The 17,974-nt window shown below is 45.4% G+C and overlaps 1 protein-coding gene across 2 annotated transcripts in view; it reads left to right on the top strand.

Annotated features, from left to right (window-relative positions):
- ptprz1a (protein tyrosine phosphatase receptor type Z1a) overlaps positions 1-17,974 on the top strand; it is a 47,284-nt gene that overhangs the window by 26,937 nt on the left and 2,373 nt on the right. Inside the window, exons 9-30 of one of the 2 annotated variants that reach the window (XM_047034791.1) lie at positions 2,073-2,257; positions 2,584-2,710; positions 4,624-4,664; positions 5,137-5,785; positions 6,797-7,363; positions 8,784-8,922; positions 10,975-11,060; positions 11,538-11,623; positions 12,831-12,851; positions 12,961-13,057; positions 13,163-13,245; positions 13,441-13,575; positions 13,757-13,891; positions 14,186-14,349; positions 14,676-14,811; positions 15,085-15,231; positions 15,558-15,651; positions 15,871-15,944; positions 16,127-16,273; positions 16,500-16,652; positions 17,403-17,545; positions 17,799-17,934. In XM_047034791.1, the coding sequence (XP_046890747.1) occupies positions 2,073-2,257; positions 2,584-2,710; positions 4,624-4,664; positions 5,137-5,785; positions 6,797-7,363; positions 8,784-8,922; positions 10,975-11,060; positions 11,538-11,623; positions 12,831-12,851; positions 12,961-13,057; positions 13,163-13,245; positions 13,441-13,575; positions 13,757-13,891; positions 14,186-14,349; positions 14,676-14,811; positions 15,085-15,231; positions 15,558-15,651; positions 15,871-15,944; positions 16,127-16,273; positions 16,500-16,652; positions 17,403-17,545; positions 17,799-17,934 (3,545 nt within the window). The remainder of the gene's footprint in view (positions 1-2,072; positions 2,258-2,583; positions 2,711-4,623; positions 4,665-5,136; positions 5,786-6,796; positions 7,364-8,783; positions 8,923-10,974; positions 11,061-11,537; positions 11,624-12,830; positions 12,852-12,960; positions 13,058-13,162; positions 13,246-13,440; positions 13,576-13,756; positions 13,892-14,185; positions 14,350-14,675; positions 14,812-15,084; positions 15,232-15,557; positions 15,652-15,870; positions 15,945-16,126; positions 16,274-16,499; positions 16,653-17,402; positions 17,546-17,798; positions 17,935-17,974) is intronic. The other variant, XM_047034792.1, reaches the window with a different exon arrangement.

Here is a 17,974-nt window from a genome sequence, read left to right as displayed (position 1 = left end):
TGTGTGCACTGCAATACTAGGTATGTAGTGATCATAAGTCGGTTGTTATTAATCAGATTTAAAATTGGCAGAATATTTGGTTTTATAATCAACACCATGCTAATCCTAAATAGGATTGACAGCATAAACCTTGAAGATGTAGCCTATTCTGTTAATCTATCACATCTAAGCAACTAATGTTAAGAAACAGTAGACATGCGTAAACATTCAGTTTCAAGTAAAGGGAAATAGATCTTGGATCGTAAGCATACCAAAATATCTTTGTGACACTTCGCTGACCTATAAAAGTTTCCAATGGGCGAGCTGTAGAAACACAAGGGGATAGAACTGCACTGGTAACCCATCTGTGAAGTAGCCTACTATCACGGCAACGATGTTGCTCTATTTTAGGAACCCTTTCGCTGGGGGCAGCTTTGACGCTTCTCATTGCAGGCATCACACAAAGGTCAGCTGGGCCAATAATTGTGCATGACACACGCACACACACACACACACCACACAAACAGTGGTTCTACTGTACACAAACAGTAGTTCTACATACTAACAGGCACAGTCACTTCACACATATGGCTGTGCAACTCATTATTTGTGACTACATAATGTCAGGTTAACTGGATAGACATCATTCTTCATCAGGACTTCAACAGCTGTGCTGCCAGTTGCTGGACGACATTCCTAAATTATAATACTTATTAACCATGCCTTATGACTGGCCATGTAACTTTTGGTAGTCAGCATACTGTAGTTGTTACAGTTCAGTGAATTTAACAGCAAACAAGCACAATGTGTCTATTTTAGAACTCCTATGTGCATGTTCTCGATTGTATGTTAATATGTATCTGCACACGCTTTTATTGATATGACTAACTGTGATTGTTAGCATATTTGCATGTGTGATATGTTTTTCTCAATTTTAGGCATTGGGCAAATGTTTTAGTCTGTGTTCTTGGCTGTTGATGGGGAACCTTTTTGGGAGTCTGGCCACCTTGCTGTAGGATGAGATTTTAATGCATATTTTATTTGATGTAAAATACTGTGTGGGTTTATTTTTTGGGGGGTCAATTGGCTTTCATCATACATGCACTACCATACTGTGCTGTATCATTTTCTGTTGTAAACATTTGATGTGATGGGAATTGGACCATGGAGAACTGCTATTGCATAGAACTTTCGATCATACTCGGATTAGATCATAGATTTTTTCGATTATTTATAAGTTGTTTTGTTTTTTTGTTTCGTATAATCAGCGCTCCTCACATGTAGGGCATGTAGAACTTGTTGAACCTGAGAGTTGGAGGATTCTCCTTCTAGAATGATCTTGCAGTCCGTCTCTGCCCTCTTGTGTTGGAAAAGTGGTAGTAGTACTTTACTTGTTTAAGCTACTCTCGACTTCTCCATCTTCCTTAGCATGAAGCCTTTCAATGCAGAGGACGTCATAAACCAGATTAAATGATTGTTGATTATTTGGCAAAGCATAAACTTGCCCTCCACCCGACATCAAGCCCTCTGAACCCTTGACTTTGTGTCCGACTCTAAGAGGATAAATCGGTCAGGGATTTGAGAGTGTGCGACTCAGCCCAGGAAGGATGTGTGTCAGTGGCTTAGACACCATTCCCTGACAATTGATTCACGTCTAACTTCTATTGATCCAGGGCTCAGTGTCCCCCTTAATCTGAGTTAATCCCCGAAGGCCCACAGTGTCTCTGTATCGGATCGGCATTATCTCTGGAGCACTAATCTGGAATGGTGAACTTTGAACACTCAAAAGGATAGGTCACGAGGAACAAGCGTGGTAAACATTGTTTTGACGGACGTTTAATTGTTTTCGGTGTCTCTGTTTAGAAGTGGGCAGTATTCCAGAGTAATGTACCTGAACCTGAGGTTGTACCCTGCCAACAGCGTGGGACTCAACATTCCGTCCTTCTGTTTGGATTTTGAATCAAGAGTCTCTCGCAGCTCACCTAATGGGCTTACCGCGTCCATCTGGTCTCTCAGATGCTGGCCTTTCCATCAATCCACCCCCTCACCTCTCTTTCTTTCCCGCTTTGACCTCCCTCCCTTCTTTCTCTCAGTCTGCAGCTCCGAGCCGGAGAACGTGGAGGCGGTTCCACACAACTACACCAGCCTGCTGGTGATGTGGGAGCGGCCACGGGCTGTGTACGACGCCGGGATCGAGAAGTACTCGGTCACCTACCGGCTGGCACCTGGGGAGGACACACCCGCCTTCCAGTACCTGACGGATGGGGACCAGGATGTGGTGAGGGCGAGCTGGTGGTGGTTGGTTGGTGGTATGAAGGGAGAATGGACTAGGTACTGTGGGTTGGGTGATGTGTCAGACGTCAAGTTGAATTTGAATGAACATTGAACTAACTCTTATCCCCCTCTGAGGTTACACACATTGTTACTTTGTTTCATGTTCAGGATTTTTGATAAAACCATCACCCATAGCACCATAATACTCTAGTTGTGGTGGTAAGTGGCCAGGTAGCAGGATACACACAACAAATCAATAGGACGACCACAGAGCTTCTCCTCCACTCTTTTCTCTCCTGAACGTCTTGTTATCCTTCCTCTGTCCACTAGGGGGCGATCCTCCAGGACCTGCTGGCCAACACCAGCTATGTGGTCCAGGTGGTGGCGGTATGCACCAACGGTCTGTACGGCCGTGTGAGTGACCAGCTGACGGTCGACATGCCCATCGACGACCCCGGTAAGAGCGACCGTGCCCGTCCCTCCCGTGTCAGCCCAGGCCGTGTCTAGAGTTGTACCCCCCCCCCCCCCCCCCCCCGCAGAGACACCATGCCTAATATGTAGCTCAGTAGGCTGATCTTTTGCAAACCAGTTACCTGTGTCTGTTTGCGTCTTTCAAAAATACAATCAGGAGTTCAGATAACTTCAAACTCAGAGTTTGCTACAACATTAGCTCGTTGGCTAGGTTGTCATCTTGTTACTGTGTACTAACTCAAAAGTCCCCACAGATCTCTCCGATATAGTCTCTCAAATATACTCACTTAAATATTTATTTGAAATCGCTCACTCTCCAAATCAGAAAACAAACCGTAAAAACATAATTGTCCTCTCTCCGACGTTATAAACTGTCGGCATGCCAATGGAACCATCTTGGATGTCATACAGACTGAATCACGATTGCTGTAGGTTTTACTCCAACATCCTTCCAATGACTGACAGGAATTTGCCATTTTAGGACCCGAATCTCCGTCCATTTCTTCTCCTATCATGTTGTCCTCCTTTTCAGTGTTAAATACACATGTTTAACATACTATGTGTTCTGCTCTCGTCTACAGCAAAACTGTTTCCATGTGCTTTCCTCTGTATCCTCCTCTTAAATGTGATTTTTTTCTATATTCCTGAGATGTGGAAAGAACATGTTTGGTTTGAGGTCAAGGGTCATTTCCTGTGTCCCCATTTCACACAAAAAAGACAAAGCCGACATCTTTGTTTTTGCACCCTCTCCAGCTGTCACAGTAAGAGAATGTTTGCATGTGTGCAGCATTTATGACGTGCACTGGAACGGTAATGTTGGTATCTCTGTATTTGCTGACTTAAGTTGATAATAAACTAATGTGACTTGCTAAAAATGCTCTCATCATATTTCAGTATGCATGAATGCGCTTTTGCATTGAAATGATTTGGCAGTTGTGTGACTGAACAAGTTGTGATAACAACAAACTTGTACTGTGGCAAAGTCGGTGTAGCGACCATACAACTACCATCAGATCATTTGTGGACCCTGGTTTATATGTTCATTCACTCGTTCCCTCTCCATTTAACTTTTTAAAAACTCACCTCATGCTTCACAAACCAGTCTGATCTGGCCTCCATGATGTGTAACTTAGCCCCATGCAGGTAAGAGGCCCCATTGTCCCCACAACCCTTGTATCTGTGGATGTGTTTGTGTGTTGAGAATCTACCAGGTGCATGGGGGGACTGCTAACATCCCAAAAGCGATACTACAGTGTGTGTGTGTGCGTGCGCATGTCAGTGTGTTTACACTTTTCACAAGAACTTCCTTTTGTGTTTTTGACCCAAACAAACAGATTGAAATACTACTACTACTACTCTTTTTTTTTCTCTCACTCACCTGTTCTTTCACCGTGTTAAACCAGCAATGGCAATAATATTCACATATATTCTGGATCTGAGGTTGTCTTTGGTCAGAATATTCTGCATATTGTATGCAGATACTGTGGATCAACTGAGAGAACCTTTGTGGATATCAAGCTCCAGGTGGACTTATCAAAAGGCCTTTCCTGAAGACTAGTCTGTGTTTTAAATAGTATGCACTTAATTGCTCAAAACATTGCAATGAAGATGTCGTACACACAGAATGGTTTTCATGTTTCATTTTACAGATTTTCAGGCACATTTCCTTCTGGTTTTCCTATGCATTTTCTGTTAACCTATTATCGTTGAGATAATTGGGAACTTCAACAAGTAACATCTATAAAATATGTTTTGTTCTTTTTGCAACACCGTTTATGATCATTTTCACCTATGCTAGCACCAGATAATGTGATGGAATGCTGTATTAATATCAGTTTGGTAAAATTCTGGTTTAATGTATTATTGCACTCAAATTTTCAAACTCTTGCTTATTTTCAGAGGCTTACCCAAACCTAGAATCAACAGAATTTTCAGAGGAGGTAAGGATCATGGTCAGTTCAAGTCTTTTATTGTCAGATGCACAGAACAACGCAAGTCAGACTGGGCACTGAAATTCTTAGAACAAGACAACGCAAAGCAACCTGGCATAACATAACATACGTACTCAGAACATAGATTACACCTCTGATATGAAAACATATATAAAAAAACACCTAAAAATACAAAATAATATACAATACGGTATAGTAAACCTCTAATACACATAACCTTATTAACCTATACTAACCTAAAGACAAGTGAGGAAACAATTAGTGCACTATTGCTCATGTGAAACTAGTAGCTGAAAGTGACAGTGTGTAAAGTGGCTAGTGAGAAAGTGGTGAGTGTACCACTGTCCATTCAGAAGCCTGATGGCTTCTGATTCATCCATAAATACATTAGTTTTATGTGTCCTGCAAGTTTTCGCTTATGATTTAAAAGTGTTTCCTTTATTCCTTAACTCCTTAACAGGACGACAGTTGGTCAAACCCTTCTTTGGCCGAACCAGGAAGTACCCAAGACAATGACATGGACTCAACCTCCACCACCCCCACGACGACGCGTCCGACTACACGTCCACCAAACCGCATCTTCCCTGGTTTCACCACCACCACAGAATCTTCCCTCAAGAAAACCACAGAATCTGCCTTCAAGCCCCTACAGCCCGATCAAGCCCGGACCTCCACGGAACCAAGTGTAAAGCAACGGACGACCTCCACAGAGCCAAGCAGGGGCACCACCCCGTCTGGCCCCGGCAGTAGAGGCCGGGTCAGCACCCGTCCTCCCTCCAGCAGAGGGGGCTTCAGCAGCACTACTCCCGCGCACAGAACAACCACTACGACAGAGCCGTCTCGCGTCGTTTTCACCCTGACGTCCCCTTCTGGGGTGGAGAAGGTCAGAGCTGCGGCCCGACCCGTTACCACCGCTGGAGACGCGAGCAGCGAGGTCACAGATCCAACACCTCTCGTGGAAAGCCTGCCGGCAGCCACCTCCACCTCCTCTTTCTCTCAGGGAGTCTCGCTGAGGCCTACAAGTCCCAGCATGCCCTTTGTTTCACCCACCACCACCGCCTCGCCCTTTGGCGGCATTCTCTCGCAGACCACTCAGCCGGTGTTCAACGGTGAGCGTCTCTCTGTTGTCCCATCCTCTTTCCTCGTGTGTGGCACCATGGACCCCAGTGACCCCGGCAACGCCCCCGCTGCCTGCCTGCATGCCCCTCCCCCCTCGTCTAGACCTGTGTCGTCTGTGCCCTCCCCTGCTCGGGACCCCCCGCATGCCGCTACCGCACTGTTGTCTAGTGGGGACCACTCCCTGGCCGCTCCCACCCCCGAGTTCCCCTCCCACACTCCCATCCCTTCTGCCCTCCCTCACCCCCTGCACCCCCTGTCTGGTTGGGAGACCCCCAAGGTCCTCTCTGGTGGTGTTGGATTTGATGATGATGGTGATAGCGGGGATGGTGGTGATGTGTTGTCTGGTTCCTCGTCAGTGGCCTCATCGGGTGACCCCCCCCCAATGTTTACCGATACCCCTCCCCTCCGAACCCTGCCCGACCCCGCCTCGTCCGCCGCCATATCGTCTGAATCCGTTTGGGACCCTTCCGATCTCTCTAGATCTGTCTCTGCAGCAGCCTCTCTGTCCGTCCTCGACCCCACCCTCTGGCCTTCGGCTCTTCTGTCTAGTGACCTGTCCCTCTCCGGAGCCACCCCTGGCCTCGGAGACACTCTCTCCGGCGGGCTCGAGGACTACCCTTACGCGACCGGGGGCGCGGTCGACTCGTTTCTCTCTGGGGCCAGCGGTGACGGGTATCTGTTAGCTAGTGGCGACGTGGAGGCCATGTGCACCTGCTCTCTGGAACCTTCGACGTCGTCATCGTGGTTGCATGCCTCTCCTCGCCTCCCGTTGCCCTTGTCCGCCCAGGGCACGGCTAGCCTAGAGATCTACTCTAGCAGTGGGCTTCCCTCGGGCCCCAGTAGCTACTTAGATGACCTCCTCTCTCCGCCTGTGGCCGGCTCTTCCTCCGACGGCCTGCCTCTCTTCTCCTCTCGTAGCGGTGTCTCTCCTCCCCCTTCCTCCTCCCTCTCCCACCCCCCTCTCTACGGTTCCCGTAGTTACGTGCCCGTTTCTGTTGCAGCCACGGCATCTGGGTCCGAGGACGTCAGATTCTCCACGTCTGACACGTCCCAGGGCCCCCGAACCCTCACCCCCTCCAGGCCCACGGCCTCCCCCCCTACCTCCACCCTCACTCCCAACCTCACCCTCGACGGCCCGAGTACAGATGGCGCTAGCGCCTCTGGCTCGGCCTTGTTCGGCGAGTCTCAGGAGAGCCTACTAGATCAGGAGTGGGACAGAGTTCAAAGTTCAGCGTCTGGCGACGGCGCGCTCCCGTACTCGACCGGGGTCGCGGCCTCCGTCACCTCCCCCTCGCTCACCACGGAGAAGTCCCCGGTCACCCCCGACGACGGCGACGAGCGCTCCTCCGCGTTCTATTTCGACGCCGAAAGCGGCAGCGCCGTCGCCACAGATAGGGGCGGCACCGGGGTGAACGTTTCCATGGTAACCTCGGCCACGCCATGGTCGCTGGGTGGGGAGGAGGAGAGCGGCTCGGGACAGGGCGAGAGCCCGTACGACAACGAGACGTCTTCCGACTTCAGTATTCCCGAGCGCACAGAGAGAGACTCTGAGGAGGATCCTGTCGAAGGTAAAGGGTCAATCCCATCGAAGGGCGGCATTTTCTCTGCACAACCCGCAGGGGCAGTGTGTTGCTGACGGGAAAGCGACTCCTCCCATGATGCAAAGGAAACAGGAAGAGGCTTGAGGATTCACCAAAGGAGTTGACTAACCTACCCACCTGTCTGCAAAAAACTAAAATGTCATCATTTAAGTGTGTGTGTGTCTGAGAGTGTGCATTTTCACACAGTCAATGGTACGTTTTGAGGGGGGGCCTTGAAGGAACCTCACCATAACACATCTTAACCACACGTCATTGCCTTGTAGTACCATGAAGTACATCTAATAACCTACTGCTTTCTCACCAGCCCACGTTCAACTTCATATCATATGTCCTTTGTCTTGTGTGCTTCAGTGCCTTACCGTTTCTGCACAAACATCTGATATCACGCCAATATTATACCCCAAAACAACATTTTCAAACCAATTCTTAAAATACTCAACCAGTAGACACAATACAGAAACAACGGTGAAAAGGTCCCAACATTTCCAATCAATTGTATATTTGAACTTCAGCCAGCAGTAGCGCTTCATAACCAGCAGCTGGCAGCAATGATCTTTGTCTCCCTGCAGACTACCTACCAATGTCAAGGCAACTAGCATTTCAGCACGAATTCCTTGATTTAATACAATTTAGCAATTCAAAACTAAATCTTTTCTGACCTTGAGGTGTTAAATTTGAAATACCTTATGAAAGAAACGGAATTGTGCCATTTGTACACGCTTAAAGGTCTTACACCTCAACTATCTTTTGGAAAGTTACATATAGTGCCAGGTTCCATGGCTCCCTGAATTACATAATTACATGTACTCAAAGATTGTGCTCCAGCCTTGAATAACCTTTTAGCACATCTCTATGTACAGTAGACACCAAAATCCTTTAGAGGGATCTGCTTCTATTCTTTGTCATCCATCACCAGCAATGTGTGCGAATGTGTGAGGACACCAGAGCTGTGATGCACTGTATGTTAGGAATGCAAAGTTTATCCCCAAGTTTATATATTCAACATTTATCTCGCGCTCAAACACAAAGGTAGGTTTGATGTGTTTATGCCCATGGTAAGAGTAGATTCCTCACTGGTTTGCAAATGATAGTCAGGACACCGAGGAATACCATCTGGCACAGATTCTGCATGCACGCATTATGGCCTGCATTCAGGATGCATTACGTATGCATGCTGCATGGTAGACCCTTGCTTTTGCATGCAAGTAGTGGTGGATGACTGAGTATTTTGTTCATTTTTCTCATCGTGTAAGAGTGCCTTGTGTACGTGCGCTGTAAGTGTGCGTTAGATGTGTGAGAGACTGCCTGCGTCTGCATGTCGACCACATACTATTTTAACTTTTGGAGTGACTCCTGACCCTTGCCCCCTGCCTCCACCTCTACACAGAGGCCAGTAACAGCAGCCACGAGTCCAGGGTGGGCTCGGCCCAGGAGAAGGAGCAGAAGGCCGTGGTGCCCCTGGCTGTGGTGTCCACCTTCACCTTCCTGGGCCTGGTCATCCTGGTGGGGATCCTGATCTACTGGAGGTAGGACCAAGACGGGGAACTCAGGTCTGGTGATCGCATTGCTCATGGTGCAGTTGTAGCTCAAGAGTTCAGTGGGTTATAGCGGAAATGGAAGAAGCAGTTGAATGTCAAAATGTTTAGGTAACTATAAAATAATTTTGGTCAAAACCCATCAACTTCTGATTAAAAACATAGGGATCTGAATAACATTGGAGATGGCAGATTTCATATCTCCGAGTGGCGGCGTCAAAAGGGTCAACAAATAAATGCTGACAATATGCCATAACAGACAATATGCCAGAACACAGGAGTCCTGTGCTCCTTCCCCGACTTCCGTGGCCCCAGCCATCTCCTGGATGCGACTGCGTATAATCTTACTAAAGGCTTAAGCTTTTAAGAACGTCTTCTTTTCGGCATTGATATGGTTCTGGTGTTCCCTTAGGGACTGACTCCACCAGACCTAGTGAGGCTGATACCTGACATGTTGTTGGGGTTAATCTGCCACAAGCGTTCTGGAGAAGGCTTTGGGGGGTCATGGGGGTGGGGCGGGATGGGGGCAGTGGGGGGGGATGTGTCAAAGGTCTGTTTTGTTAAGCCATAACTGTCCGGGAGATCTAATCTCCCCAGACATGGCCCAATCTTCCCGGAGAAAATGCATGCACCTTCATTCACTGTACTGAAAGCTAGGGTCTAAGTTGGCTCTTAACACCGGTCTCACACTTAATTAGTGTTAATAACTTATTTATTTTTGTTAAATTGCGATTTATATTTTTAAATGAGGCTTTGAGTATAAAGTTCTGATTTGGGGCTTTTCTGATGATGCCTCTTGACTGTGATGGGGAATTGACTACTGGAACTGAGAAATAATCAATTCCAGAAATCCAATCATTGACACGTTGTAGTGAAGATAAAAAATATTTTGACCTTTTTTTGATTTTATGATTGTACAATCTTCATCTCTCTTGGCGCAGAAACAACATATTGTTCATGTTTTCTCCTGTGCTTGTTATTGTACTATGCGATTGAGGAGTGGTAAGCCTCTAGTAATCTTTGCGTTGTGTGATTAATTCTCAGATAAAAATGTGCGCCTACCTCAGTGAACATCGAGTCGAGCGCGCGCCAGTGGTTGGCGCGAGCGTCGGGGGGTGGGGAAAAAAGGGCCTCGTCTTGATTATGTCCGACATGAGGGAATTGTGTTTAGCGTCTTGTAAAACGAGTGGCTGCAAGCCCAGTGGTACTAATCCTATGCGTATTGCGTCTCGGTTCGTCCCACGGTGACATGGTGCACATTTGGCCACCTCACAGCTGTCCATTTGGGGTCAAGCAAGCAGTCTGCGCGAGGTATTGGATTAGTCGTGTAGGCTACAGTATTTCGACTTGAACCCTTGAGGTGAATTGATATTCCATTTAATAAAAACACAAACACATTATACAGGAAAACGACAACGTGTATGATTTTTGACGTAGGCCTACTCTTTATTTTTTAAACGTAGAGTTGGTGTCTTCATCAAAATACTATCTCCAACTGTGGCCTTGAGAAGAACATCTTTGAAACCAACCCATTTAATCTTACAGGGGTATTTCTGTGCAGGCTAATCCGTGCTGTGATGTCCATTTTTGGCCAACATAGCCCAAGTTTACCAGAAAGACAGACAGGGTTCATCCTGTTAAAAACCTGTCAAGGATTAGAGGGAACATCTTTTTTCCTGTGTTATGGAAAGATTACCATTTAAGGTCCAACATCTGTGGTGTGCCATTTTCATCTTCCAAAACAGAACTACAAAGACAATGTCAAGCCTTTCATTATGCTGTCTTCAACGAAGCTTCAAGGACCCACATTTTTTTTAAATTTAGGATTCCTATTTTTCATTAAGTCTCACACAAGCAGACAACAACACTGACACAGTTTTGTATCATGGTATTAAATAGTGAACAGTAAACATATTGTATCATCCCCAGCAAGAACAATTTAAAACACGTCGCAATATGTAATCGTTTTGTTTGTGTTTTCTGAAATTAACTTCACAATTAACATAGCAAATATACTGCGACAATAACGTTTCTTTTGTACAGGAAATGCTTCCAGACAGCCCATTTCTACATTGAAGATAACACATCACCTAAAGTGATACCTGTGCCTCCCATGCTTACACCAGCAGGTAACACACACACACACCTCTTATTATTTCAGTATATTTGGCATAAAATCAAAACCATACATTTCACAAAGCAGGCACATGGACTAGCTTTCCTTTTTCTAACACAATATTACCAAACATCAGGATGACTAGCGGTTCCCAAGAACAGCTTTCAAAGCTCAATGCTCATCTTTTAGAATAATTATTTGACCATTATACCCCCCAATCCATGCTGTTAATACAACTATCAGACACACATATTACACACGAGATGCGGTTCACCAAAATATTGTCGATGTAGGATTGTTTGCTTCAGATCAATATCCTGTTAGTGAAATGTCTATCAATATCTGGAGTTTTCCATTTTGACACTCTTAAATAACAAGTATATTTGTTCCAAAACAAAATCTCATACAGTATAAATGGACATATTATATTTGGGGACTGTGTTTGCTCAGTATCAATTCCTTCTTTCCTGTCTGATTGCTTGTGTTTTAGATGAGCATGACGCGCTCCCAGTGAAGCAGTTTGTCAAGCACGTCGCCGAACTTCATGACACCAATGCATTCTCCCGAGAGTTTGAGGTGCACAGTCACACAGTCACTACTCACTGTTCGTTGCTCCCTCACAAAATATTGCACTGTTGAATTCCTTGAACCCTTGACCCCCCCCTCTCCCTCACACACACATTTCCTTTACTGAAAAACTGAAAAGAATCAGATGAGTTTGAGTTTGGCAATAATTGCTTTACTCGGTGCTGTGATAGAACAGATGTCATGTGTTTGGGGTGAGAGACTGAAAATAAAAACCTGTACCACGACGACAACAAACAGACTATGCTACGACTATTTTCCTTTTATTGTTTTATAATCTGCTGTGGAAATATGGCATATTGTGCCTTTCCCCCTTCAAAATACCCCCCTATGAAAACAAAGTACAAATTCTAGTGGTTTGTTCTATGTTTATTTCTGCCTCCATTTTGTTAAACAATCCAATCGTCATTTGGAATGTTGATGGCTGTGTTGTATTTCCTTGTCGGCATGTGAAAGGTTAATGTGATGCATGCTGTGTAAAAAATTGACTCTCTCTCTCTGTGTCATTGTCATATTACTGCGCAGCGTACATTGACGGGCCCAGCATGACAGGGCTTATGTCCTTACACGACGGTCCAAATGTTTTCCTATAAAAACACACTCACTTAGGAATAGACGTCGTGTGGTCTAGGAAGGAGGGGCCAGGGCAGAGTATTTGTGTAGGCTGAAGAGTTTGTTGTTTGTTGAAAGAAGCGCTTTGTCTACACACCAAAGCAAATTCTAGATTCTTCTGCAACACTTTATACAAGGTTTGAGGTTACATTGTCTACCATGTAACTTCAAAGCCATTCCTATGTACCTACCTGTTATGTTTTTACCATCCCAATTATTGTGCAGTTCCATTGTGGTTAATGTAAGGTGTTTCTTTTAACAATCTGTATAGACACATCATATTTTACCATAACATTTTAGCTGTTTAAATAGATCAATTGTCAACTGAAAAGTCGTTTGTTGGTTGTCAATGACAGCTTGACATGTCCTACGGACAACATGGCCATAGGGTCAGTCCGATGGCAAGCCTTATTCCTTGGCTCAGCTTCCTATAGTCCGTCTGAAGCATGTACAGTGTATGTCGATATAAAATATACCGGTGTAGTGTCTTGTGTGTCTTGTAATATGTTATATTTTTGCACTTTTATTCACTGTGTGTCACGGAACATCATCGCTGTGCTTTCTGCATTCACACTCCCACCATTAGATATTGAAAGAGTGTTACGAGGTAAGTCACATGTCCCCTTTAGTTTTTAGCCACGTAGCATGTAGCTATCAGGTTTTTGTGTGTAGATGATTGCAGGAGTGATGTGACAAAGAACTGCTGTGTTTTTTAGGAGGTGCAGGCATGTATGGTAGACCTGAGCATCACCACAGACAGCTCCAACCATCCAGACAACAAGAACAAGAATCGATACATCAACATCCTGGCATGCAAGTATCTGACGCGTAGAACCAACACATTCATATTTCACCTCACTCTTTATCGAGTTCCTATTGGTCTTTGTTCTGAGTTCTTGGATCTGTCTCCGTCTGTAGATGACCACAGCCGTGTACGACTTTCACCCCAGACTGACAAAGACGGGAAGACTGGAGATTATATTAATGCCAACTATGTGAATGTAAGAAATCTTAATTCCACTTTCAGATGAGCCTTTTGAAACAACAGATGAAAGATGACTTATTGTAGGGGCATCCTTATTGCACGTGTATAAAAAATATGTAATATTAGCATCTGGTATAAACATAATCCCAAAACAAACTAATTTGGAATAACTCATTGCTTGCTGCTGCCCCTCACGGCCTCTTCTCTCCAGGGCTTTAACAAGTCCAGGGCCTATATCGCAGCCCAGGGGCCTCTGAAGTCCAGCACTGAGGACTTCTGGAGGATGGTGTGGGAGCAGAACGTTGGGGTCATCGTCATGATCACCAACCTGGTGGAGAAGGGCAGGGTGAGAGACTGACACTCCTCCATGCTGTCCATTAGCTACACCTCATCAGCAGGGCGACATCAAGAAACAGCCATCTGGATGGCTAATGAGGACAGAAATAGACCGTCTACTTGCATGCCTATTTGTGTTGTTGTTTTTGCTGTTGTATGATGGTTAAATATTGCCCCCTCCCCTCCCTCAGAGGAAGTGTGACCAGTACTGGCCGCTGGAGAGCCAGGAGGAGTACGGCAGTTTCCTGGTTACTCTGCGGAGCACCAAGGTCCTGGCCTACTACACCCAGAGGACCTTCACCCTCAGGAACACCTGTGTCAAAAAGGTTCGAGGGAATTTCTCGTCCCCTTCTTCCCTCACTCTTTCCAAGCAGACGGCCTTGTAATCACACTTCTCAAAGTAATTTTTGTTGGGGAGCAAGTAGTTCTACAGTCTCACTCCCCCCGCCCCCCTTAAAAAAAACAACGTATGACTTATGTTTGCACTAATCGATACGGTTTTATGGCATCTTCCTTCAAACCTCTCCACATGGACACGAGTGCCAAATACTTAGTGTTAGTGGAATAAAACATCTTATCCCAGTCGATTAACTTCCCGTTCTTTGTCTTCCGACTGGCAGGGATCTCAGAAGGGGCGGACCAATGAACGAACAGTGACCCAGTATCACTACACCCAGTGGCCGGACATGGGGGTGCCAGGGTACGCCCTCCCTGTTCTCACGTTCGTCCACAAGTCCTCTGAGACCCAGACGGCCGACATGGGGCCTGTTGTCGTGCACTGCAGGTGGGTTGTTACAAAGGGAACCGGATGGCCAGCTTTCACACATGCTCTTAATAGGATGTTAAGTTCCAGTGTCCCTTCTTACGCACTACTAGCCTTAAGGGTGTTTGGATTGGACATTGTTCAAAAAACATTGACATGCTTATTCTTGTAATCATATCAGAGATGAGGCATTAGTTCTGTAACTGAATTAGGAAAGTCACCAGGATTGTAGTCCACTGGTGTACTCGTACGATACAGAATATTCCCTCGAAAGAACTTGATGGGGAAACTGTATCCTTGTATTTTACTGTTGGACGAATTGCCTGTTCTGTTGCATGTGATTGCAGTGCCGGTGTTGGCAGAACGGGCACTTACATTGTGTTGGACAGCATGCTGAAGCAGATCAAAGAAGAAAACAGTGTGAACATCATGGGCTTCCTCAAACACATCCGCACTCAAAGAAACTACCTGGTCCAGACAGAGGTGAGGTCATTTAAACATAAACGGAGGATAAACATTACCACTGTAGACCTAAACCCTGACCAAGAAACAAACAACTGTATTTCCATGAAATGTCATAGGTGTGCTTAGGCTGCAGCAAGATTCCACTGCTGTTTGATTTTGGTTGTGGTTTCATAACCTATTCCAGCCACAACTACGAACACCCTTCCATAACAGTACCTAAACAGGCACACCAATAATAACAAAAAGAAAGAATCAGGAGTCATTTCTGTTCTATTTACTCGAATCATTCAGGAACAATACATCTTCATTCACGATGCCCTAGTGGAAGCCATTTTGGGCAAGGAGACAGAGGTAGCATCCAGCCACATCCACAGCTACGTCAACGACCTCCTGATCCCTGGGCCCTCTGGCAGGACCCACCTGGAGAAGCAGTTTAAGGTCAGATGCTCGTCAGACTCTTGTGCTGTAAGTTTTCACAGAAGCTAAGAAATGCACCATAGCAAACTTCCTAAGCCAGAAAGGAATAGTTAACCTTCTGATGAGTGCATGTTTTTGAATCATCAATAAAACCTTTCAACACTTCAGACGGATATCTGTGAAGTCATGTCTTACATATTGTCTGCACTCTGCATTCCTTATATGAATGCATTAAAGTACAAGACAGCAGGGGTACAAAAAACTGTTTTAAAATTAACAGGAATCCTCTACTTGAAAAATGAAAGGTGCACATACTAACATAAGTTCTGGTGCCAATGTCATTCCAGTTGATATCGCAGACCAATGCCAAGCAATGTGACAACTCTGCGGCCCTGAAAGAGTGCAACAGAGACAAGAACAGAGACTGCTCTTTGGTACCTGGTGAGTTCCAGACATTCATCTTTATTGTGAAAAGGTGCAACAAAAGCCTGCCGGTCCTGGTCACCTTGAAACATTGCCCGTACAACAAACAACGGAACCAAATTCATTCGTTTTTTTTTTGTCCTGCCAAAGAAGAAGTCTAAATGGCATGTTTATGTACCCTGGATGTGTAGGATTTTTACTATATCTGAAGTCTAATCATTCAATTTCTGTTTTCAGTTGAAAGGTCGCGAGTGTGCTTGTCTACTGTGGCTGGCGAAACGTCAGACTACATCAATGCCTCATACATTACCGTAAGAGCTCACACTCATAACTACATGAAGAAAAGACTGCATTAAGTGGCAGGTGCTGAATAGTAGTAAAGGAACAACAAACTTGAAGTCACAGGCTTGGTAGACTCATTCAAGTCACTGGTTACAGATAAACGTAGTACTACACACTACCGGTGACGGCTGGAAAACGTTTGTTTCCACAGGGGTATCGGCACAAAACTGAATTCATTGTGACCCAGAATCCACTGCCTAGCACTACCAAGGACTTCTGGAGGATGGTCTGGGAACACAACGCTCAGGTCATCGTGTCTCTGCCAGGAACACAGGCCACACCAGGACCCCCCAGCCCAGTGAGTGTCCCTGCTTGCTTAACAATAAGCTCAAACTCCCAGTGGATGTTAAATCTAACAAACCCTTTCACATCGAGAACCAGAGGTTTACCCATTTCCAACTGAAGTGGGTTAACCCATTGCTGATTCATTAAGACCCGGTTAGCACACAAGGGTTGTTGGGTTCTGGCATGCCTAAAAGAGTGTATGTTTGTGGGGTAAAAACCTGTGATTCCTGTTTTTCTAGACCGACATCGAGGAGCCTACTGCCTACTGGCCCCTCAAGGACCAGCCAGTCAGCTGTGGCACGTTCTCCGTGAGCCTCAGGAGTGAAAACCACCTGTGCCTGGCCAATGAGGAGATGCTGGTGGTTCAGGACTATGTCCTTGAGGCTATGCAGGTACTGTACAACACCCAATGAGCTTGATTCACAGAAGGACTTTTTACCAACTGATAGTAAAGCGAAAAACATTTCCAATAGGAAATTGACCGTTTTGGGGGAGAGCAATATCCTCTTGGTGGCTTGGCCATGGTTAAATCGAATGCCTTGTGAATGGAGTGGAAACGGAATACAATAAACAATGCCCATGCCTCAGTGAAGCACAGCTGTTATTTTACACAGTTTAGACACTGCCATCTGCACCCCTGACATCACTCTCCGACAGACACATTTATGTACACACACACACGCGTCAATAAATACATTTTTGCTGTTCACTTGCAAATTATTTTCTAGGAAATGTAAAATCTTGGAACAACAAATTAACTGCATATAATAGACATCAACACATTAACTTATTACTCAGTAACCTAGAATCAATTTGTGAATGAGAAGGTGCTTATTGAAACCAACATGTTTTCCATATGGCAACCTACATAGTTGGTTGCCATGATGGAGAATTTCACTGGATTTAATAAAATGGGTATACCAAAATATATAACTGTGATAACTTGGTTTTACAGTCGTTTGCATTTTTAGTTTGTTTTAAAGAGTGACAGTTGGCAACCATTAACGTTTAACCAACTTAGGGTTATGTTGCAACAGCATAGGTTACGATTTGACACTGGGCCTATGAAAGCCTTATGCATTGACCTTGACCTAGGTTGTAACAGTAAACTATACTCACATCATTGTCTTCCTGGTTGACAGGATGACTATGTTCTGGAGGTGAGGCACTACCGAGTGCCACGCTGGCCCAACCCAGACAGTCCCATCAGCAGCACCTTTGAGCTCCTCACCCTGATCCGGAAGGAGACCGTCTCCATGGAGGGCCCCATGGTGGTCCACGACGAGTAAGACCTCTTAGGATCTGTTTGTTCATCCTTCATTCTTTTAATTATCCAGATATTAAGCTCTTCATACATGTTTGATCCGTTCCATTTACGTTTACATTTATTCATTTAGCAGACTCTTCCAAGAGAAAGCTTCACAAAAAGTGCATAGGTCAATGATCATAAACAGCAAGATTGTCCCATGTTGCGTTACTGTCTTGTATTACCAGTAAGAGATGACATTGGTACCTTTTTTAATCGTGTTGTTCTGCAGTGTTGGGGGCGTTCCAGCAGGAACCTTCTGTGCCCTGTTGACTCTGTCCCATCAACTGGAGGCAGAGAGCTCTGTGGATGTGTTCCAAGTGGCTAAAATGACCAACTTAATGAGACCTGGAATCTTCAGTGACATTGTGAGTATATACTGGACTGGGCTATTTTATCAGATTATAT

The sequence above is a fragment of the Hypomesus transpacificus genome, chromosome 14 (genome assembly GCF_021917145.1).
Source record: "Hypomesus transpacificus isolate Combined female chromosome 14, fHypTra1, whole genome shotgun sequence".
NCBI lineage: Eukaryota > Metazoa > Chordata > Actinopteri > Osmeriformes > Osmeridae > Hypomesus > Hypomesus transpacificus.
The sequence above is the reverse complement of the archived record's forward strand: the minus strand, read 5'-3'. Positions and strand labels throughout refer to the sequence as shown.